Source organism: Boleophthalmus pectinirostris, unplaced genomic scaffold (assembly GCF_026225935.1).
Source record: "Boleophthalmus pectinirostris isolate CB_2022bp ecotype Guang Dong unplaced genomic scaffold, ASM2622593v1 HiC_scaffold_16, whole genome shotgun sequence".
NCBI classification, from domain to species: domain Eukaryota; kingdom Metazoa; phylum Chordata; class Actinopteri; order Gobiiformes; family Gobiidae; genus Boleophthalmus; species Boleophthalmus pectinirostris.
Genome location: NW_026571095.1, coordinates 17753639 through 17776713, shown reverse-complemented (window position 1 = coordinate 17776713; position 23075 = coordinate 17753639). Strand labels below are relative to the sequence as shown.

Genomic DNA, 23075 nt, shown 5'->3' with positions numbered 1-23075 from the left:
GTCCTTGGGAAATATACATAAAGCCATTAATAGGGTCCTATTTTCAAGAGCACAAAACCTGGAAGAAAGAAGAGGTTTGTGTCATATAACACTGAATACACTATAATCATTTAAGTCAAGTGGTTCATTTGTCATTATGAACACAACAAAATTGCATTAATCAGATTAAGTGTTAATTAAGCACCAAAATAAGGATGCAAATGACAGCTAAAAATAAGGATGATTTGCTTTGACAATGGCCTTAAGAAAAAAGCCTCAAGATGTGAATGCTGTTTGTCAGTTGTAACCCTTTCATGCATGACTGGTGCATTTTGCCTGAAAGAATGATCTCGTTATCACCATTAACAGTCTCTCTGACCCACTGCCATTTTAGCGCCTCGTGAATAGGTCTAATCATAAAATACACAATAAAGTAAAGGTCAGATTAGCATAGTACTTTGTTTTCTAGATAAAATATACATTTTTGTTCATGTTAAGGTACCTGCTTGTTTCCATGTAAATGTTGCTTTGCTAGGAAGTTTCATAGTTAGGCCCGAGCGCCAGAGGCTGGCGAAGGGCCTATTAGTATCGCAAAGCGATGCTCCAAGTGGCCCGAAAGTGAAATGGCGCGACGTGACTCGCCTGTAGTGACCAGGGACCCTCGCCATCACGTAGCAATGTGCCCGAGGTTTCCGAAAATGTATAGTTTGTCGGCCAAAAAAAAGCGGAACATTGTTCTCGTATCAGAATATTATTCTTTCTTCTTTCTTATTTTTTTCCTAACAAACTCCCCCATTTTTCACCCACTGAACAATGACGAAAAGTCCTGGAAATTTTGCCATCTGGTAAAACTCGTGCTTCTCTAACTTTTGGCTATTTCCATTTTCCAAAAATAAATAAAATGGCTCGTCAGCACCCCCAAACGTCTCAAAAATGCATTAGGGAATACGAATGGCACAAAAAAAAATTTGCACGGACAATCATGAAATTTAACACAGAATTCGATCATGTCAAGACAAGGAAAAAATATTACGCCAACACCGTGCGCTCCATTAGGGGGCAGCAGTATTGGCTTAAAGTTAGCTAAGCTTTTACGAACTCCTCCGAGGGCGTTCACCCGAACGAGCTCAAATTTGGTCCACATTATCTCAAGACAAGGTACATCAAAAGTTATCCACATTTTTCACACGTCTTACGGTCCCTGAGCAGTGAAGCAACAAAAAATGTTTTGTTAAATTCTCTGCCCTGAAGCTACTTAATGTGGAAATTATTAATTTGGTGCATTAGCGCCCCCTATAGATTGAAACAAAATTTAATATGGAAGAAAATCATTTGTTCCTAAATAGTTGTTCAAAAATGTCTGAAATTTTGCACAAAATTCCATTTTGACATCCTGATCCAAAATTCAATGACACCCATGTCATATTTTTTATGGCGTTGCCATAGCGATGACATAAACTCTCCATTGGTAAAATCTACAAATTCTGGCACAAACTTTGGCCGATTTCACTCAAATTTTAATCGTTGATTGACACCCCGACCCTGAACAGATTTATGTAAGAAAATCTCAAATGGGCGCAATAGCGCCCCTAGGCAAATTGCACGGTAGTGCAAAAATGTACTTCGTTGTAGACATATAAAATTTGGTACACAGCTTCATGACATGGTGCCGATCAAAAAAGTCAATAACGACCCCATGCCATTTCCCATCGTGTTGCCATGGCGACAGGCTAAACATCTGCCCTTGCCAATAGGACGCCCAACAAAAACTTTGGCGTAGCCAAACCAAATTTGGTATCCAGATGCATCATGGCAATAAGAACAAAAATGTATATTGTGACCATGACCTATGGTCATGAGCTCTGGGTAGTGACCGAAAAGGACGAGATCGCGGATACAAGCGCTCGAAATGAGTTTCCTCCGCAGGGTGGCTGGGCGCTCCCTTAGAGATAGGGTGAGGAGCTCAGTCACACGGGAGGAGCTCGGAGTAGAGCCGCTGCTCCTCCACGTCGAGAGGAGCCAGTTGAGGTGGCTCGGGCATCTGTTCCGGATGCCTCCTGGGCGCCTCCCTCGGGAGGTGTTCCGGGCATGTCCCGCCGGGAGGAGGCCCCGGGGAAGACCCAGGACACGCTGGAGGGACTATGTCTCTCGGCTGGCCTGGGAACGCCTCGGGGTCCCCCCGGAGGAGCTGGAGGACGTGTCTGGGGTGAAGGAAGTCTGGGAGTCCCTGCTTAGGCTGCTCCCCCCGCGACCCGGCCCCGGATAAGCGGACGAAAATGGATGGATGGGTGACCACGCCCCTTTACAAACCAGAAGTCTGCCATCTTGGATTTTTTTTTTTTGCCAAATTTTGGAATTTGCAGGGTTAAATTAAGATTTATAGGGTTAGGGTTGGAGCTATGGTTAGGATTACGATTAGGATAAGGTTTATTAGGGTCAGTGTGAGGTGCGGCATTTGCGGGGCACGGCGTTTGCAGGGCGCAACGTTTGCGGGGCGCGGCGTAAGTACGCACGAGGGCTGATCATTGCCGCTTGCGGCTATATTTAGCATTCATCTTATCTATCTCACATGCTTTTAGTGATAGGGTTTTAATTGCTCTAAAATACATTGGAGTGTATTCATACACTGCACTGGCTCGCTTCTCCACAGATCTGACCTGTAATTTGGCCTGTTGTTGTGACCTTTTTGCTTTCATTGAGATAAATAAGTATGCTACCATTCTTGGAACATTCCAGGCAAAATAACATCTCCACAGAGACAAGTTACAGAGTGCATCTTTAAAGCCAATAAGTTAAGATAACATGTTTATGGAATGAGATATATAAATTGGATAAGATATGCTAGTCAAGGGAAGTCAGCTGTCACTCAAACTTTTCTCTTCCCTCTCCATAACAGTGACTTACACACCAAAACAGACTTAAAACAAAGATGGACACACCTCGTTTTTATCAGCTCCTGCATCTGTGACCTTTTTTTAATAGTTGGAAGAGCGATCTCTCTACTTTCTCTAAAAGCAGAAAATCATTTTGGTTGAACATAGTGTAGAGAACAAAGAACCAACTTGTTTTGGAACAAATGGGAATTAATCGGCTTAGTGTCATAAACAGGGCAGATCACCTACTACAACAATATGTCCACTGAGCACGCTCGGTTCAGTTACATCTTGACATTACAGCCCATGTACCCCGTTTACTGCTGCTGCCTGGTCTGGCTCAGAGTATAATAAGGAGTTTATGGCCTCTGCCTCTTGACCTTATGGGTAAAGTTAGGGGTTAACCAGAATCTCTTCAGCAGATCAGTAAAAGTGTGAGGATGATACAATAGCCATATCTTTTCTCTTCTTTGTTCATTCATTGCAAAAGTCTTAAGGTTAAGTAATAAATAACCTCAAGAGAGGTCTAAAATGAGGAGTATTCATCATTTAAATGTTTTCTTCTAAATGATCATTCAATGGATATTCTATAAGCTAGTCCATGTTTGATGTGTACCACCAGTTAATTCTTCAGAATATGGCTGCAAGAAATCTATACATAGATTACTATTTATTATTACATACTAAAACTATTAAAACATTTAATTATTACATACTAAAACTATTAAAACATGTGATACTGAAAAAAATTACAGAAAATAACCTTTCCTGAATAGTTTTAGAATGATCTAGGATATACAGTATGTGGTCACTTGGTATTAAATAAACTGTGTTACTTCCATTATTATTTTGGGTTAAAAATTACTATTACTAATTTCCAGTTGTTGTTGTTTTTTGTTGTTTTTTTTTACATTCTATTTTATTCTACTGTTTAAATGATCATTGTACTATCGAAACTGGTATTGTGTATTGAGATTTTTCCTCAGTTTGTAACCTGTATTTTACAGATAGAAAGATAAAACCATTAATGTTATTGATCATATTTTGCCTGAATCACCTTAGCTCTGGAGTTGCAAATTGTTGTGTAATTACCGACCAATTCCATACATGTGTATTAGGTCAATGGCTGAATTCTTATTCTCCTTTTGAGCGTTGCATTTACGCTGCCATTTCACCAATGGCCCCTGCATGTTCTCAGCTACAGGTGATAACTCAGTGGTGTCCAAAAGGTTTTCCTGACTTGATTTCCATATAGTTAAATGACTAAACTCTTGCCTGGGGCAGGAGCAGGATGTGTGTCTGTGATAGGACTGTGGGGCTGGTAGTCCTCCTATGATGGCGCTCCATTTGCCCAAAGCCTCCTCCTCACAAAGACCCAACTGTGTCCAAGAGCACAGAGCCCTCTTTGAACAGACGAACAACAAAAAGATCTCCTAATTTTCTAAGAGTTTCAAAGGAAAACCAGGATAGCAATCAACTAGAGTTTGGTTGAATAGTTTTTCATATTAAAAATGCAATACACAACACTGTAACAGTGTAAACAAAATTAACATTTTCCATTATCACAAGTTATGTCTTTGAAAGCACCAATGTGTAATTTCGTTTTCAGAAATTTATAATTAAATTTTGTCCATATCAATGATGACATGCAAGATAAAATTATTATGCATATTTAATAATTAATTGAGAAGATAACTAGTTAAAAAATAAAAAATAAAAAATATATTTTTTTTATCATGCATACCAATACATATTTTCCTGTAGTGTCATTGGCTGTTGTCATTAGGACCTTTATCATGATGAAGTGTTCTGACTGACATGTTTGTGCCTTCTCTGATTTCAAAATGATGAATCACTTTTCTACTACCAGATCAAAGTTTGCCATTAACAGACCAGACAGTTTGACTGCCAAAACTATAAATTATTTCATCTGTCCCTCCCATAACAAACTCTTATAAGAGACAGTACAAAAAGTCCATGTAGACATGTAGACTGGGAGTGGGAGCCAGACGCCAGGCTGATGATATTTAAGTATTTCTTACTTTGTCTCATGTACTTCAACACAACCTTTCACGCTGCTTAGACTGATTATTCTGTATTCTTAATGCTACAGCTTTTGCATGGTTTTGTTCATGTGCATTCAGTGTCACAAAGAACTGTTTCTGTACATTGTCAGTTGAACACACTGTTGATGGGGTGGGCAATACTGACATTTATATATTTTATGTTTATATATTATAGATAATAGAGAAGAATAATAATATAGAATATAATATGTACAATATTATGGAAGTCCAACAGGAATGTACAAAAAATAAGCCTAAATATCTTGAAGTTCACATACTGCACAAAATGTGATGAATTAACTGTGAACTGACAACAAAAGATGGATCACACTGAAAGATTTTTTTTTCAATCAGGTCTTTTTGCAGTTTTATTTATTTTTTTATTGTAGACACTGTATTCTCAGTGTTTCAACTGCAATAATACATCTTTTTGATATATCTTCTTTTGACTGAAAAAAGGTCCACTGGCACAGAGTTTTTTGGAACCAGAAAAATAAATAAATTTCAGAATTGGAGGTACATACATAAGCATTTGTGTACAAAATATTTTAAATTCTCAAGAGCAACTGGGATATTTGGTTATGTGCTGTAAGACTTTGTTGAAAAAATAACTCGAGAGAGAGAGTTTTATTGATCCGAGGGAGGCATTTACTTTTCATACTGTCCACACATGAAGAAAATAAAAATAAAGCAATCTCATCCAAGCTCATCCAAGCTGCTTCTTCAGTTCTGGTCAGAATGCTGGTGTACACTTCCTTATATCTGCAGGGGGAAGCTAACTACACTGAAACTAACACACCTACTTGTTTATAGTTTCTGTTTGTTAGTTAGGCCTATTGACCTGTGCAGGGTGTGGGGTCTAATTAGCATAACAATTCATGGCCATAATGGAGCTTTCACACCTCTGGACCTAACCTGGCTACACCTATTGTTCTCTTCTTTGTTTTGATTTAGGTTTGAGGATGGAGTTGTAAATAGGAGATAGATGGTGTCTGAGTACTCCTCAAATGAGTGGCTTTTAAGTAGAGATGTACAGCAGACTGAGGTCCACTGCTGCTTCTCTCATCTGTGTTGGTACATCCTCTTGTGAAGTAGCTGTTTAGTTTCTCCAATGTAGCGTGACTGCTTGCAGAAGTTGGAGAAGGAAGAAGTCATTGATCGACAGATGTATTATAGACTGTATCCTGGTGATTCCATTCCATGTATCTATGGCCTCCCTAAGATTCACAAACAGGGAGTACCTTTCAGACCCATTGTTTGTAGCACAGACTCCATCACATACAATGTGGCCAAACACCTGAAGACCATTTTGTCCCCTTTGGTGGGTAACATGGAGCACCATATTGAGAACACAGCCGAATTTGTGAACAAAATCAAACATCTCCAGTTCGACCCGGAGGAGACAATGGTTTCCTTTGATTTGACCTCTCTTTTCACATGTATCCCTACATCAGCAGCAGTGGAAGCAGCAAGGAAGAGACTACTGCAGGATACCAAACTAGAAGAGAGACCTAAACTGTCACCAGATCAAATCTGCCAACTGCTGGAAATCTGTTTAAATACCACCTATTTCCAGTTCAGGGGGAACTTCTACAGGCAAATCCACAGCTGTGCAATGGGCTCTTTCTTAGATTGTACAGTAACTATAGGAGAAGACCGGCGACTCCAGGTTGAGGTCTTCAGGAAGCCCACACACCACCCACTGCAACACAAACTTGGAGTTATTCGGACACTACAACACAGGGCTCAAGTGGTGTCTACGAGCACAGATGGAAAGGAGAAAGAAGAACAACATGTGCAGAAATCCCTCTCTGTTTGCAGATATCCAAAATGGGCCTTCAACAAAACCAAGAGAACTAAAAAACAGGACACCAGAGAATCAGAACCCAGGAGAAAGGGGGTAACTATTCTGTACATGGATGATGTTTCTTAAAAACTACAAAGGATTTTCAGACAACATGAGATCCTGGTCTATTTCAAACCTACGAACACTCTTAAGACAGAAACTGGTCCACCTAAAGGACAAAACACAGAGCCACAAACAAAGCAATGTGGTCTACTCCATTCAGTGCAGTGAATGCTACATTGGAGAAACTAAAGGGCTACCTCACAAGAGGATGTACCAACACAGATGAGAGAGCCCTCAGTCTGCTGTACATCTCCACTTAAAAGCCACAGGCCACTCATTTGAGGACAGCGAGGTACAGATTTTAGCAAGAGAAAAGAATTGTTTTGAGAGGGAAGTGAAAGAAGCCATTTTTGTTAAGAAATAGAATCCTTCTCTAAACAGAAATGGAGGACTCAGATACCATCTATCTCCTTTTACAACTCCATCCTCAAACCTAAATCAAAACAAAGAAGAGAACAATAGGTGTAGCCAGGTTAGGTCCAGAGGTGTGGAAGCTCCATTATGGCCATGAATTGTTATGCTACTTAGACCCCACACCCTGCACAGGCCTAACTAACAAACAGAAACTGTAAACAAGTAGGTGTGTTAGTTTCAGTTAGTTAGTTAGCTCCTCCCTGCAGATATAAGGAAGTGTCCACCAGCATTCTGACCAGAACTGAAGAAGCAGCTTGGGTGAGCTGTGAAACGTCTTCAACCAAACTAACTTTTGTCCAGTCGACAAACTGGATTTTCTCCTCGCCAAAGATCTGTAAAGCGTCTTTATGACTTATGTCTGTGAAAAGCCCTATATAAATAAAAACTAACTTACTGTAAAGATGGCTACTATTGTATTGAATCTGAGGTTAAACACTTTTTACTTATGGCATGTGATTTTTGGTTTTGTTTAAATGAATAATATGTTTCCTTTTTCTGTGACTTCCTTTCTCATCCATTGAAATGCAGGTGCTGTGTTTACAGACTACTGCACCAGATTCACACTTATTTTAAAATGTGAATTCTGTTGCGTGACCTTCCAACTGTTTGTTAGTTAGCAAAGAGAGGCTTGAATGTTAATGCTTCTTAAATGTTATATTTTGTTTATGCACTATTTCCCCTTTCATATCATCATTAAAGCTACAGCTGACAGATTGTGCTTCTGTAAACCATCACCTCCAAAGGGCTGTGTGATGCTGGGTGCTGTAGTCTGCTGTATGCTGTGGCGTTGATATAATTTTAGTGTTGGGAGTAAAAATGACAGAGAGAGTGAGACAAAGCCCACAGATGGTAGTCTTGTGGGATGAAAGCAACAGAAACCAATGTTTGGGCACTTTGTGCATTCCTCCTGGGCTGTGTTTAATATGCTGAATGCATAAAATATGAGAAACATCCTCCACATATTGATTCACGCTGCTGCATCGCTTCTTTTCCATTGATTTACACATAAAGCATAACACCAGATAGACACTGTGTTTATGATGTTGGTTCTAATCAGATTTATGTTTGACCCTAATGATGTGTAGGACTCTACAAAGGAGCGATTGTTTTGCATTGTCCCTGGTGGATGCACTGAGGAGGCTGCACACACCAAACTGACAGGAAAATAAAATGTTTCAGATCCGAGCGTCTTTGCCTTGATCTGAGTCTGGTTTAACTCAGTCCAAAACAAGCACAAATCCTGTCTTTAAAATGCGATTACGTCAGCTTAAATGAAGTCAGTATGTTGTCATAAAATTAATATGAATTTTGAATATCTGCTGTAAGGAGTTGTTAATATAAATCAAATTTTATAAATTTATAATGTAGCCATGATGTTATTTGTTTGACTTTGGAGCATGAGGGTTTTTAAAAAGAATGTTCTTGTGCTAGTGTGTGACTTATAATTGTGGTTCATGTAAAACTGTCCAATTATCCAAACAGAGTTACTTGAACTTTGACCTTTTTGCCTAGGTTGGTGTCACAGTCGTGTGTGTGTAAATCTGAGGACTTAAAGAGCAGACAAAGCTGGGCTGTAAGGGACTGAAGAGTGGAATGAAACCTTAATGCTCAGATTGGTGATGCATGCCACCCATTACTACTGCTCCGGAGGTGAAGAGTCCACATCTCACTGTCAGAACTGGCCAGGTTAACGTGCTACACTAGCCCCAGGTCAATTAACAACAGAATTGATTTTAAATAACCTTATTGAATTAATTCATTCATTACATCATTAGGGTTTGTTTAAATTGATTTAACACATCAGACTTTTTACATTTACAGAGGGTATTCCCAACACTAACCTTTAAAAATTACTCTTGGCGTTCAGTGCAATTAAAAAAGAAGTAATTTTCCCATGGATAAATTAATCTAGAGTTTCATACAGTTGTAAATATTATTGTCTACTGAAACTTCCACTGTATGGAGACTATGGACTTCCGGATTGGGGAAATGGGTCAATTGGTTTAATTACAATAACAACAACAAAATAATAACGTCATATGCAAGTACAGTTGGATTTGTGCCAGTCATCCCTATATATATCAATCAAAGACTTGAATTGTTCATGAACAGATAAATATTATTAAAAAGAAGAAGTCATAGTAACCAGACATCTGATTCTTTAACAATTTAACAATATCTTTCTTTGCTTTCCAATGTTCCTGTTATGAATCCGGCCTTTTTAACTATGACTAAACCCCAATTCTTTCCAAATATAACCTATCAGAAATTCCCCCAAAGATTCAAATATTAAAATGGTTTGACCCCAAAGGCCCCCCGCAGGCTCAAATCTTGCTCCCTCAGTCTGTGGCCACATTACTGAGTGTACGAGACCAGTGTGGACCAATACTGACCCAGATCCTATCATCGCCATGACAGCACAGCATGACATCGATCTGTGCATGTGACTCTGAAGCGTGAAAGAGCAAATACTCAAACACACTGCATCTGTGTGAAAGCAGGCCTCTGTATGAGTGATTGGGGCTAATGAGGGAGATTAAGGATGAATTAAAATGGATGAAAAGACTGGTGATTTTTATATAAAACAAGACAAGATCTATTGATATCAAAATCTGCGCAGATGTAATCTTTTTTCTTCTTTGACCACATGATTCAGTAATTCACATGACTGCCCCTACCCGGCACACACAACCAGTGTTCACCTTTAATCAGATTCTACAATCAATGGCCACTTTACGGTAAACAGGTTGCCACCTGCTTGTCTCCATGGAGATGTTATTGCAACAAAATCTATCTTTAAGCAGAGTACATCACCAGGACAAATCAGATCTGTGGAGAGGTGACTCCAATTGCAGTGAGAATGTATGTTTTTCAAGATATTTGTTATTGAATTGGCATTAAAGGCAAATCAATGGTGAGAGGTTGCTGACTCCATACCAAAATAGTCACATGGTGCTCCTCCATCTATTTTGTGTCATAATTTAACCATAAATCTGATTCATCACCCTCCTCTTTTTAAGTTATATTTCTATGTTTGGAGATGTCTTGTTTACAAAATACATAATGAGACCCTTATTATTTAGTCATTTTTGTGTGTTTTTTATATAATTGTTTCATTATTTACTGAAACAATATTGAGATTGATTCAAAGTATAGTAGAGTATAAATTCTACTGACCCCTCTTTTCTGACCTAACACACATTTTTAAATCAGCTGTTTTCATAGCCACATATATTTTACTTCTGGCTTTAAAAATGCATCTAGTTCTACTCAATTCCCACATCTGGGTGCATCACTGTTTATCTAGTAGAAGTCTTGAGCTCACAGTTTGTCAGGATGGGTCTCTGCAGTGTGTGGCTTTACCTGTCAGTGCACCTGTCAGCGAGTGCACCTGTCAGTGAGTGCACCTGTGTATTTTCGGAGCATGGGGGGGGGGCTGCTACACCTCTGACAGCCTAGGACACTGGTGCCATTGTTTCCTCTGGAGATAACTGTGTGATACTCGTGCCTCCAGTGGACATGTGACTTGTATTTGTCGAGATAGAGAAGAGTTGTACAGTGTGGTGTGTGTCTGTTGTGTGAGGTTGGGTTTGTGTATTTTATTGATTGTGAGTCCCTGCAGCGCTCTGGCCTACTTGGCTAATTTGCCACAGTGAGGTGAACTCGTGGTTGAATGTAAAAAGCAAAGAGAAGTTGTCAGTAAGAAAGTGGTGGCTCAGTTATACAGCAGTACAAGCTTAATGTAAAGAGAGAAATAGAAATGTTAGACTGACTGATGTTATATAGATCTCAAAAAAGGGAGATTGTAAATACTGATGGACAGTGTGCTGTTGTCATAAACAAATAGGGTTAGGGTGTTTACTAATGTTAAAGTTGCATTGTGAACATTTTCTAGTGGAGGGTCTGCAACTTGTTACCATAGAAATGTTACTGCTTTGCCTAGAATGCTGCACAGTACTAAATTTAGAAAAACAAGTAGCGGACCATCAGAAAACTTATATACTTGTATACATGTGTCTTTTCTGTGACTGGGATTACATCTTCACAAACCTGACTCGTATTTGGCCTGGAGGACGGTCTTCTCCTGCTTGTTTCAGTGTCAGTTATATCACCCACAGTTACTTAAATCTAAATTAAAGCAACATCTCCATAGTGACGGACCTTCCAAAAGTTACACCTCAGTGCACCTTTAAAACATTTTCAAGATACAGTAAGATACTGCAGAAACAGTATTGAGATTCTAATAATTAACATACTTATTTTTTGTTTTTATTTAGTGTTGTCATGATATAACAGTTTCAAACTAAATATAACTAAACACAATACCAGTTTCATTTCAATACCACAATATTAATACATTTTAAAAAGTAATAATCTTTTTCTTTGGAACAATAAAATGTCAAATGTTCAAAACAAAATAATAATAATTACCATGTAGTCTTATATTAGTTTTGATAAAGCTAGACTAAGACTAAGACTAGGTTGTCCTGTTTGAATAATATTTTTTAGTATTGATACTTGAATGAAGAGGGCATATTTTACTTCGACGGGTTATTAACTGCTATCACATCACATATTGAGATCACCAAATTAATAATACATTTGGGTATTTGTAATCAATGGGTTTTCATTATTGTGGGTCATTTTAAAGTCAGCATTCAGTGTTTATAATTCTAAACACAGTCACATGGGGTTACCCAGTGTGCTATGTATTTTTCACTTTTGTTTGTACAAATATAAGAACCACCACTTGACTATTCAGTTTTAAATGGATGTGAGGAAGCAGTTAGTGTGTCAAAAAAAAGAAACATTTGTGAAACTTTTTTTTAATGTTCAGCAGTAACTCCAGAAACTCCACATTCTTGTTCTTTCTATTACAACATCTCAAAATTTTAGTGCCAGTTTATAAACTATGTATGGACAGCAAGATTACCATTTCGAACCTGGTGAAGGTCTCAATGATTATGTTTTTATGCCAGATGACCATTCAGATGCTGCCCCCCCCATTTAGCCCATGCTGGTTTGGCACTCCTTGCAGCTGAATTGCCTTCTCATTAAAAAGGTAACTTGTATGTGTATTGTAGACTAAGACCACATTCACACTGCAGATCCAGAATAAAAGCAGATCTTGTGTTTAGACTGTGTTAACATCATTTTTAAGTGAAATTCAAATGGATTTATTGTTGCCATTCCACAATATTGCACAATAGTCCAATATGATCCACATTTTCCATTTATTATTCACTATAAAGTCTAAAATAGATTATATTTTGCTGAGCTTGTCATGTCAGAATCTCCTCCCCAGATTTATCCCATGACCTTACACTTACCGAACAGTACAATAAAAATAAATCCTCACCTTCATGCTGTGTTTTCTATTTCCAATATTTGCTAGCATGTGCCTTGACGCACCAAACCACAATCTCCTGTTTCCCAACAATATACAGTATTCTCCAGTCAAACCATGTCAGGCTCCATAAACCTTGGTCTCTCAGCCCATTAGCGTCCTGACTGCTTGGCGTGGCTGTCTCGGAGGTTTCATACAGATGCTAATTGGAGCACAGCAGTGAATCAGGACAGCCGTTGCATCCCTCTCCTCTTGTCATCTCCTATTCTCTTTCTTCAGGCTCGCGCAGTTTCAGCTTCCACCTCAGCAACCAGAAGTTCCAATAAAGTTTCCTTCTCATCTCCCCACTGACGCCATGTTACAACTCCTTTCTGGTTCAATTTTAACAACTGCCCTCATATTTGGTCCATCTTTGTGGTCCATCACTATTTAATTTGCAACATAACATTTAAATAATGTAAAGAATTAAAGAATTATATTCACCCCATAAAATTGTGTTCTCTGCATTGAAGCCATTATTCAATACTGCTGAGGTACTCTGCTTGAAGTTAAAATTACAATTTGCTTCATGTATGGCAAATTAAAGGTACTATACCAGGTACTATATACCATACTAAGGACGGAGCATTTTTGGTTGAGAGTGCAATGGGGATGCTCACTTAACATGTACATATAGAGCCTTTTAACAATGCAGCACACCCCCACCTGCTACCATGCTTTTGCTGTTTTAGACTAGTTTAAATTTATTAAGTTAGTATTATAATCTCATTTTGAACACTCTGTTGTTGCCATTTGAACATTTTTAGGCAAGATTGAATGTCCTTTGAAAATATCTTATCCCAAATATCTTTCGGGGAGCTCTGGGGGTGTGTTGGTCACTTTAGGGGAGGCTACTGCCCCCTCATGCTACTCTCTGTGTTGCCCCTGACTGTACCTATTTTGAATCATAAATGAAGAACAATGTTAACCCCGCCCTTCTCACTCAGTTATTGAACCAGGACAAGGAATCAGTCATTAAGTGTACAGGTTCAATGCTTAAAATATTCGGGTAAATTACTATTATTATCTCACGACTATAGTTCAAATGTGACTATACAGTTCTTAACTAGTTCAGCTACTACTGCTACTTCAAAGTGACATTTATTAATACAAACACTGGAAAGTAAATGATAAGTAAAATGCATGTGCAGTATATTTGGTATTTATGCAGACCCTTCCAGCAGAAATAGACAGTAGTGGAATGTAACAAAGTAAAAGTAGTAAAGTACTGTACTTAAGAATAAATTGTAGGTATCTCTACTTCACTTAAATAGATTTTAAAGTGCATACTTTTTACTTTGACTTTGTTATTTGAGAGCAGGTACCAGTACTTTCTACTCTATATTTTTAACTGGACTAAAAAGTGAAAGTATTTTTTATTATTGTTTGAGACTTGCAGTTTGAACTAACAAAAATATACAAATAAAATCTGCAAGATTTTATAAATTTTGCACAAATCTTTATGAAAATCACTATATTTGAAAGTTTATTAGACCTAAAAATCTGTGTGAAATGGTTATATTACTCTGTAATAGTAATCTTTGAGTAGAGTACATCTTAAACAGGTGCTTTACTTTTACGTAAATAGGTTTTTTTCTTTTGCTTTTACTTGATTTTTCTTTTACTTTATTTTATTGCTCGGGTATCTGTACTTTTACTTATGTAACAAAATCAAGTACTACTTCCACCACTGGAAATAGGTGTATTTTAGATCTGGATACACAGGAGCATTGAGGCTGAACCTCCAGAGCTTGGTGAATTGCATCCTAGTTGTCTTATTTGATTAGTTGTGGTGCATTAAAAACGCATTAGTGTGTCAGGGATGTAAAATAGCACAATCTGGTAGGAGTGTGCTGTTTGCCATTGGGTAAACAATTTTTTACCATCAGACTAGCTGCCTGGGTATGTGAAATTAATGCAAGTTGTTACTCACCATCTGACAAACTTTAGATATTTTGCATTTTAGGCTAGTCAAACTGGCACCAGTACTGCTTCTGCTGTCTGTTTTGCGTTTTTTGTTCTGCATTCTACCAAACCTCAAAAAAATGTCATATTAAAACAAAATAACACAACATCAGCCCCACCTTCTTTGCTCAGAAATGTTTATCATTATGTAATTGGCAGGATAAACACATTTCACATTTAATACTTTCTTCTTACCAAACCACCAAAGAAGCCTCTGCCCAACCACCATGTGCCTTTACTGACACAGTCCCAGGCAGCTCCCTCATTAACATCCAGCTTCTGATAAGAAATAAATATTCAAATATTCAGCGGTACCACTTTCATTGGAGGCCTGATTTAAAATTCCTTGCCCTCAAGCATGCATGTCACAGCATGAAAAATCTACACAAACAGTCTCTTTAGTGTAAGCTGGTGGCACTGGTGTCCTCCTACAAGACTCCAGATGCCTAGTTTTTACCCACTGTGCACAAATCTAGACAGGTTTGGGGAATACTAAGAAGGCTGTATAGTGGTGCATAGATACAGTTAAAAATAAAAACTACAAGTACAAGCTTACATAGAGCTCAGGTGCTCTTTTTGTAGACTTATGAGACACTAAATAAACAGTGAATCTCAGAATAATATAAAACCTACTTAGAGGAATTATACTTTTCTGTCAGTCACAGCAAAACATGAGTCTAGACTAGAGTGTTGCAATGTTTAAGTCCGTAACATATTTTGTTTTGTATTTCAGGCAGTTTCCCTTTACATTATACAGTATAGGAAGATGAGACTGAAAAGTATCACCAATGTATTTTTGAAAGGCAGTTTGATTAGTGATAACAATGGAGCAAATGCAAGCTGTTTCTACATTGTTTTTGTCTAATCAGGGGTATAGTTGGGTAAGAACCATATACTGTTTATATAAACAAAATGACAAAATTTCATTTCAATCTCTTTATTCTCTTATTCTCTCTCTGCATACTTATATACTCTTTATTGTAAGCAATGGTATCTTGCGGTAGACATGCTGACATTAAACATTAGACATTAAACATTACATTCTTATTTTGTTTACTTCATGTACCTCATAATTGTATATACTCTTTTTGCTGAGAGGCTAACTACTCTGCCACTGTACCTTCATTTAATTAGCATTCTGCTCCGCTTAGTTGCCAAATACAGAGAGAGCAAAGGTGTTATTTAAAGAAGCCATGTAAGTTGTGAAAAATGCTTACACTTTTCAACTTAACTTTGTCAGACAGTTCAAGTTCAGTGGAGACAACATGTGGAACAAATGAAGCCTCACTTATCTCCTTCACCAGTCTGCATTTTGGCCTGTTGTCATCTTAATAAAACAATGGAGAAGCATTGCCAGCGGCTCATCCTTGTGATCCTCAGTCCCTGAGGTGACGGTCCCCATCCAGCGGTGTGTGTGTGTGAGTGTGAATGTAGGTCGATTGCACTCTTCTGCTGTTGCCTTGTTGTTGCTGTTGGTTTGCACTTGGATGTAATAAACAGGAGGATGAAATGCATTTTGGGAAATAATCTAGAACACAAATTTGAGTTTTGAGAAAAAGTTTACTTCTATTGGTTTCTCAAGCTGTGGAAATCAATGATGTTTCAGACCTCAGCACAGTGAAGAAAATGAACATTAACTAAAGTAGGAATTCTGGATACCATCTTAATTTTAAAGCTTTGGCCATTTACATTTCTTTACTGGTTGGACTTATTTTACCATTTCAAAACATTAATTCTTATTTCAAGACAAATTATTTGACTATAGAATAAATATATTTTCAATATATATAAATTCATGCTAAATCATCTCATAACTTACCTAACAAACACTTTTTTACACCACATAAAATAATGTAAACTACACAAAACTACTCAAATTCAGGTTAAGGATGCATTCAAGTCAGTTCAAGGCATTATAAGCGAGACTCCATATTCAGTTTTGGCAGTGCAAAGCTTGGACTTTCATATTTCATTATTATTTACTGGTATAGTTATAGTTATTTCATTTATTAACAATGAAATACTAGACATTTGAGATAAAATTGCACATTTCTGCTCTGATGAAGATAAACATTTGGCTTTGATGTGGTTCTAATGCTTGTTTATATTAGTATATTTTGTTGATTTTGAAATGGTGACTTGAAATGTTTTACTGTTCTGATTTGATGCAGTCCCCCTTTAGTATGTGATAGTCTGGGTTTGAGTCTGCTTTGCTTAGTCCTGGCCCAATGCATGATTAAGTGGTCTAGACTTTGTTGAACACTAATCCTGGTTCAGTTGAGGTATGGTTTAGTCATGATTTTGTCTTTGTCTCAGGACATGTTGTTGTAAACATTTGAGAATCACTGCCTCACACTGTATTTTGTTTTGCAGAATACTTCAAATGTAAATCCCCTTTTTGTCAGCTGTTTGTTCATAGGTCATACATTAACGGCTCCATTTTTCAAGCCTGTGCTCTTCTCCTCAGGTAATCTTTTATACGGGTATTTTGAAACACTAGTGAATATGTGGCCTGTAAACACAGAGAGTTGACAGAAAGGAGAAATCATTCATTTTAGTCCAAACTATGGTCCCAAACATCTGTCAGAGCTGAAAATACTAATAAAAACAGTAGCTTTGGCACCATATCGCAGCAGTAGTATTGAGCCAAAACAGATGACAATAGGGCTATGATTTTTTATATTGTCAGCATGCTGCAGTCTGCTCTAAATGGACCCCTGCTATAGATTTGTCTTCACGTCTACATTTTCTTTCGCCTTCCCATTTATCTGTCCATTGATTGTGTGGAGCTGTGACAAAAACATTTGAATGTGAGAAATGGCTGAGCAAACAGAAAGCAGAGGAGAGGCCGTAGTTTGGTGCAGAGCCTTATCCCTCTGATACAAAAGCTCATTCTGATCTCTTCTCACACAATAGACCGGCCCTCTGCACCCCCGGGCCACCACAAATAATACCCATAATGCAACGTGTCTGATGGCAGCAGCCTCCTGGGTCACACTGGTCCAGCTTGTAGAGGGCTGTGCCAAAGTCATGGTGCCAGGCAGAACTCAAAACCAACAGTGGTGCCAAACGGATCCACTTTCCTCATTAGATTCTTATATGAATCTTGTTGGTGCTATATCAGTAGAATATCCTCAAATCACTTAAAACCACCACTTTAAATGTCTAGTTTAAAGTGTCTTTCAGAAAAGAATGAGAGACATTTGTTATTGCTGTGCTCTGAGAAATGAAATTGCAGATAGATTTGATTTTGATGAAGTTAGTTGCTCTCTAAATAAATAATGCTGAAGGTTTATTACAGCAGTCCTGTCCCTTGAGTTTACCAAATCTGCTCAAAACAGCCAAGACAGGAGAAAACAGGGATTTACCCCAAAATAAAAGAATGATTACATCTTAGATTCCTTTGAATTTTTCATAACTCAGTGTTTTGGGGATGCAGTGTTTGAAAGAAAACGAGTTTCAGAAACAACAATGTTGTGTTAGATTTATGCCCAAATAGTTAGAGTGGTGGGATTCAAGAGGCCATTTGGGATATGCACACGTTTTCAAAGTGACTGTAGCACCACAGCGCCACACTGTGGTAGCAAAGAAACACAACAGCTGTTTAGGTTTTTCCCTTTAATTTTAAACGTATGGCATACAGCAACATTCACAAGTTTCACACAACATTTAAACTTTGGCAGCATTTGTGGTTTGCTTAAAGCCTGACACATGTTCACTGTAGTTAGTGAAAGCTCACAATAGCATGTGCAAATACATATGAAAATACACTTGGAGTGAACCACGTATTATTATGTGGCTTCCGGAGATAAAAATGCTTCAACACTTGTAGTAACATATTTAGCCCAATGGCATAACCTTCAGAGTAGTATTGACGTAATAAGCCTGTTGCATAACACACCAGTTTGTATTAGGATGTCTCAACAGTATTAGCGTATAAGATATCAGGGGGACCTAGGGGGCTGCACCCACCCCAGCTGCCTTAGGTTTCATTTCTGCACACGATGCTCTGTTAGATAAGGAAGTACCAGCCGTACAACACAGTCATGCGATCAGCCTTGGAACTATTACAGTACATCAGTAGTCTCTGACTACATACCAGTGTCAATATAAATAATTGTCCATACTCCAATCAGCTCTTGTAAAAATATTTATAAAATATTGAAACCTCATCACTATTACTAAACTGCTTCAACATTTTTCAAAGGGAATGATTCACACCGATTGTCAGCTGCCATCTAACATTAATAGTCCTTTATGACTTTGACCTAGAGGCCTTGAACACTTGCTAAGGCACTTAATTTAAAGAAAACAAATGCACTTTAATGGGTATTTTAACACAGCTTTAGGCTGAAATATAAAAGTTAGGTCAAATTTCAGTGACTGGTGTAAAGTAGCTTTAGGATGAGCTAGCACATTGCACTGTGCTGCATGCAGTTGGTGTACAACAGTCATTTTCACACTTGCCACAGGCTCGAAAATATGTGCAACTCAAGCAGGACATTTCAGTCCATAGCAGCCCCAGTGTGGGCTTCAGAAACCCAGGATTCAGTCCTTCCTTGGTCCTTTCTGCTCATCCCAGAGCCTTGTTCTTTTACTTTGTCATGTTTCTTTTCAATTCACACATCGATCTTCTTGAGCTGTTCATAAGTGAGGAAAAACTGCAACCCAGGTTAAGGAAATTTTTATACAAACTCAAAACCTTGTCGACTTTAGCCAAAAGCTCATGTTATTACAACTTTCCCGTGACCTCAGCCTTATCCACAGCTCCTGACAAGACCATAATTCCATTATATTTTTAGGCTGTATAAAAACTGACCAGCTCACAGTAACTTTATCACTCCATCTTTGAGTAGATCAAAGTCTTTTGTGCCTCTGCTGCTTTCTCAACAGTATTACACTGATGTAGACCCTTTAATTAAAACTCACACTTTCTAGGGGCAGCAGGCTCTGGCAGCATAACACAGTATAATAACAATATAACACTGCTGTCTGGGTACAATATTTCATCATAAAGAACAATTAACAATAGTTTGCATCTGAAATCTAATGCATAGTATATAAACACAAATCAGATGGCAAAAGGATACAATGATGTTCCAGGGTCCCAGTCGCAGCCAGTTGGGAAAAAAACCCTTGTAGAGGGCCATAAAACCTTCAGAGCGCCAGGTCTGAAAATGAACATGAATTGAATCCACCAATCTCTGATATGCCCAGATTCAATGCCTAGAATCTCTTATCTTATAATTAGGACAACCTCACTTTTTTAAAAACAGATTTTGGCACAGTGCCATTTTGTGTTAGAACTAATTGTATAATAACATGACCTTGCCAAAAGAAGCTTTGACCAACCTGTAGCAGACAATCCACAGTGCCCTTATACAGTGCTGCTCCTTTTTGGTTCATCATTCGTGTTCGTACCACATCCACTGGGTTAGAGGCCAGTGCTCCAGCCAAACCGCATGCAAAGCTTGATCTAAAAAGAGATTAAAGTAGATTTGCAAAAATTTCTGTATGTTCTTCTATCAAGGAAAAAACAAAACAAATTTTAGATGTTAAGGTTCCAAGTTACTATTCTCCACTGCTTTGTTTTAAGGTTTCTGTGTAGAGATCATACGGTCTATGGTAGAGATGGACATTTATTCTACAGTGCCATTAAATACATTTTTAACTGAATCATAATTGAACAACAACAAAATCCCCTTTGAGGTCAACATTTTTGCAGAATTTAAATAAGCTCCAAACAGTTTTTTAATGCAGTCTTCAGCAAAAATGGTTAAAACTGCTTTTGTGCATTTCTTCGAGCAAGAAAATATATATTTTTTAAATCTCTTGCAGCAGACATGGACCTTTTATTTGTACACAACCATGCATTGCCCCCACAGCATTTCTAGAAGCTGCTCCTATTATGCTTACAGAATATAATAAAATGTCTTTACTATATCAGAATCCAAAGATTACACTTTGTTATCAGAACATGCAATGCAAATCTACAGTTATAGAGAAACAAAATAAAAGTCATTTAAAACGGTGGGGGTGGTGTTACTTTATATCAAAATGCACTCAGGCAGACAGAGATTTTGTGATGAGAAACTAGAATAAAATGTCCACTTACACAAAGTGGGTGTAGACAGTGTCTCCCATGTAACCAGACAAAATCAGATGTTTCTTAGTGATGTCATAGACTGGCAGTTCAACCCCTACCACAATGGCCGCCCGCTGCGCTGTCAGTGAAACACCCTGGCACAAAGACAGCAACACCATAATATTTAGATACATACAGAAGTGGATGGTTCAACTGTCAATACACTGATAACGATTGTGTTTGTAGTCGTTATATGTATACCCTCCATAGTCCTCTTGTTCCCTCTTCTTGGTAGATGTTGATAAAGTTGCCCATCATACTGCCCTGAATCACTCTTCCTTGGGCCTGCATACGTATCTGTAAAAACAAAACAACAAAAAAACATCAGTTGACGTTGTTTACTTCATGCACAGCCACTAGAAATAAACAGTAGTTAAATTTAAAATGAGTAAATAGAAGAGGCACAGCTTGGAATTCAAGTGAGAGCAGTTCAGCTCATTTTTTGGCAGTAGTGGAGTCCTAAATATTCTTTCACTTCATTCCAGGAACCACTCAAGTCTTCTTGTTTATAAGTTCTACAGTGAGAGCAGTGTGCACAAGACGCAATGTTCTCAATGCCAGCCATGACATTTAATTATCTTCTAACCCACACCCATGACCCCCATATCATGACCTCACAGTGTCTTTATATTTAGCCTGTCATCTCAACAGCATAGCATGTTGAGCTTTATATGACCTTTACTCTACACGGCATGCAACCAAAACAGCACATGCATGGGCTGAGACCATCCAACTTTGACACTGCATTTCAAACCTGCTGCACCACTTTAGTGAATGAGATGTGGTATTAAGCACCACAAACTGATATCAAACAAGTACTTGCCGTTATGTGCTTATTACAATACAAGTTGTGCTGTTATGAGTAGTATTACTAGTAAATGTTTTCAGTGAATGTTTGAATGAGTTTTCATGTTTTCTTGAAGCATAGCAAGGCATTGTATGTAAGAGATCACAAAAGCCATTTGAGCATCATTTGTCAGCTTACCTTGAGCACATCTGTGGGGTTGGCAATAGACGAGGATATAACTCCTGACAGGATCCCACACAATACATTAGTCAGCAATGTTTCATCTGAAAAAGGAGGACGAGCAAAAGACTATGAATTCAGATACCAGAAAAACACTTTTCTGATTTGCCTATGTAGTTTATATTGTCATTAGCAGTAAAATAATCATAAAATGTATATTACAAAGGCATGTGATGCATATAGGTCAGCCAACAACCTGTTCAGTTATTTTAAAAAAAATAGTACAAGGGTAAAAAGTAGGTCACTCTAAATATCAAATGAATAACTGCTTTAAAAATCCATGAAACAAAAATCAAGATTAAATAGGTACAGTCGACCCTCATGAGGAATTCTTGTATGGAGAAACTAGGACTTACCCTCAGGTCTATCCACTAGTAATCTTTTGAAGCTCTGGTATGTGCCAATTTTTATGGTACCATAGGAAGCCTGGCGGAGCATGGCAGGAGAAATTCTAAAAACAGGAAAGGCAAGTTAACGCTGCATACTTATTAAAATCATGCCAAATAGGTGAGCTAGTTGGTGTCGTGTCTAAACAAAGCTCTGTGCGTTAGGCAAGACCTTCATGCTGGATGCCTATCACCCTGAGAGGCCCTGTGAGCTAACAGCCAAGTCTGCACCAGGGTTTAGGTGGGTGGACCTGTGATTGCAGAAAAAGGAACTTTATGCGAAGCAATACCTAGTGATGCAATAAGATGGCGTACAAAGTATTAGGCTCTAAAAATACAATGCCTCTGAGTACCCAAAACAGACCACACAAAGGTACGCATTTACCCTGAATATAGAGCCCTGAGCCCCTCCTCTCTTCCTATTCGGGCAATGGCGTGGAGCATGCCTCTGTACCGGATTTCTTTGTATTTACTGTCCCCGACTTGGCCTTGTACTTGCAGCCGCGTCTTGGCCAGATCGATGGGAAATGTACCTGCAACATGACAAACCACAGCGTAAGCTTTAGTCCACGTTAATTAAACAAAGTTTAATAGGGAAGCTCCGCGAACCTCACACGACCTCTCAAGGCTCAGCTCATCACTCACCGCATTCCGCCGTTACAGAGGCCAGCCCGCCGAAAACAAAAGGCTTCCAGTTCACCGTAGACATTCCCTCTTCTCTTCAACAAAATAGGAACGTAAAACGCCCAGAGAATCGGATAATAGATAGTTGACGCAGATCCAAGCTAAACTGTAAACGTGAGGCTACGAAGACATGCGACAAGATCACTACCGGTGAGAGACCGAAAGCAATGCGTGCGCACGCGTCCACCGCCCTTCTGCCTCTGCCCCTCCAAGACGAGGCCCCGCCTGCGCCCCTCTATTT

General features: G+C 38.5%; 2 protein-coding genes across 6 annotated transcripts in view; one reads left to right on the top strand and one right to left on the bottom strand.

Moving 5' to 3' along the window:
* LOC110173470 (glutamate decarboxylase 1-like) overlaps window positions 1-23075 on the top strand; it is a 67179-nt gene that overhangs the window by 15873 nt on the left and 28231 nt on the right. The window lies entirely within an intron of this gene.
* On the bottom strand, window positions 18196-23044 carry LOC110173487 (kidney mitochondrial carrier protein 1). Of its 5 annotated transcripts, none has more exons than XM_055151864.1 (9): window positions 22760-23044; window positions 22536-22683; window positions 22121-22215; window positions 21723-21808; window positions 20939-21034; window positions 20708-20832; window positions 19945-20068; window positions 19683-19763; window positions 18196-19253 (listed from the first exon to the last, which is right to left on the bottom strand). In XM_055151864.1, the coding sequence occupies exons 2-9, from the start codon at window positions 22592-22594 to the stop codon at window positions 19212-19214; spliced, it is 708 nt and encodes a 235-aa protein (XP_055007839.1). In that variant the 5' UTR covers window positions 22595-22683; window positions 22760-23044; the 3' UTR covers window positions 18196-19211. The 5 variants fall into 5 exon arrangements, with proteins under 5 accessions (XP_055007839.1, XP_020795163.1, XP_055007842.1 ...); XM_020939504.2 differs by having other exon boundaries at window positions 22796-23043; XM_055151867.1 differs by lacking the exon at window positions 22760-23044 and adding an exon at window positions 22323-22401 and having other exon boundaries at window positions 22536-22674.

Excerpts from the sequence above, each read along its gene's own strand:
- LOC110173487 (XM_020939504.2), bottom strand. The coding sequence starts at position 22,859 with ATGTCTACGGTGAACTGGAAGCCTTTTGTTTTCGGCGGGCTGGCCTCT. Across the intron at positions 20,069-20,707 it reads ACTGTCTACACCCACTTTGT|ATCAAGCTTTGCATGCGGTT; the intron begins GTAAGTGGACAT and ends ATCTCTTTTTAG. Across the intron at positions 19,764-19,944 it reads CTGTGGATTGTCTGCTACAG|ACCTGGCGCTCTGAAGGTTT; the intron begins GTTGGTCAAAGC and ends GTTCATTTTCAG.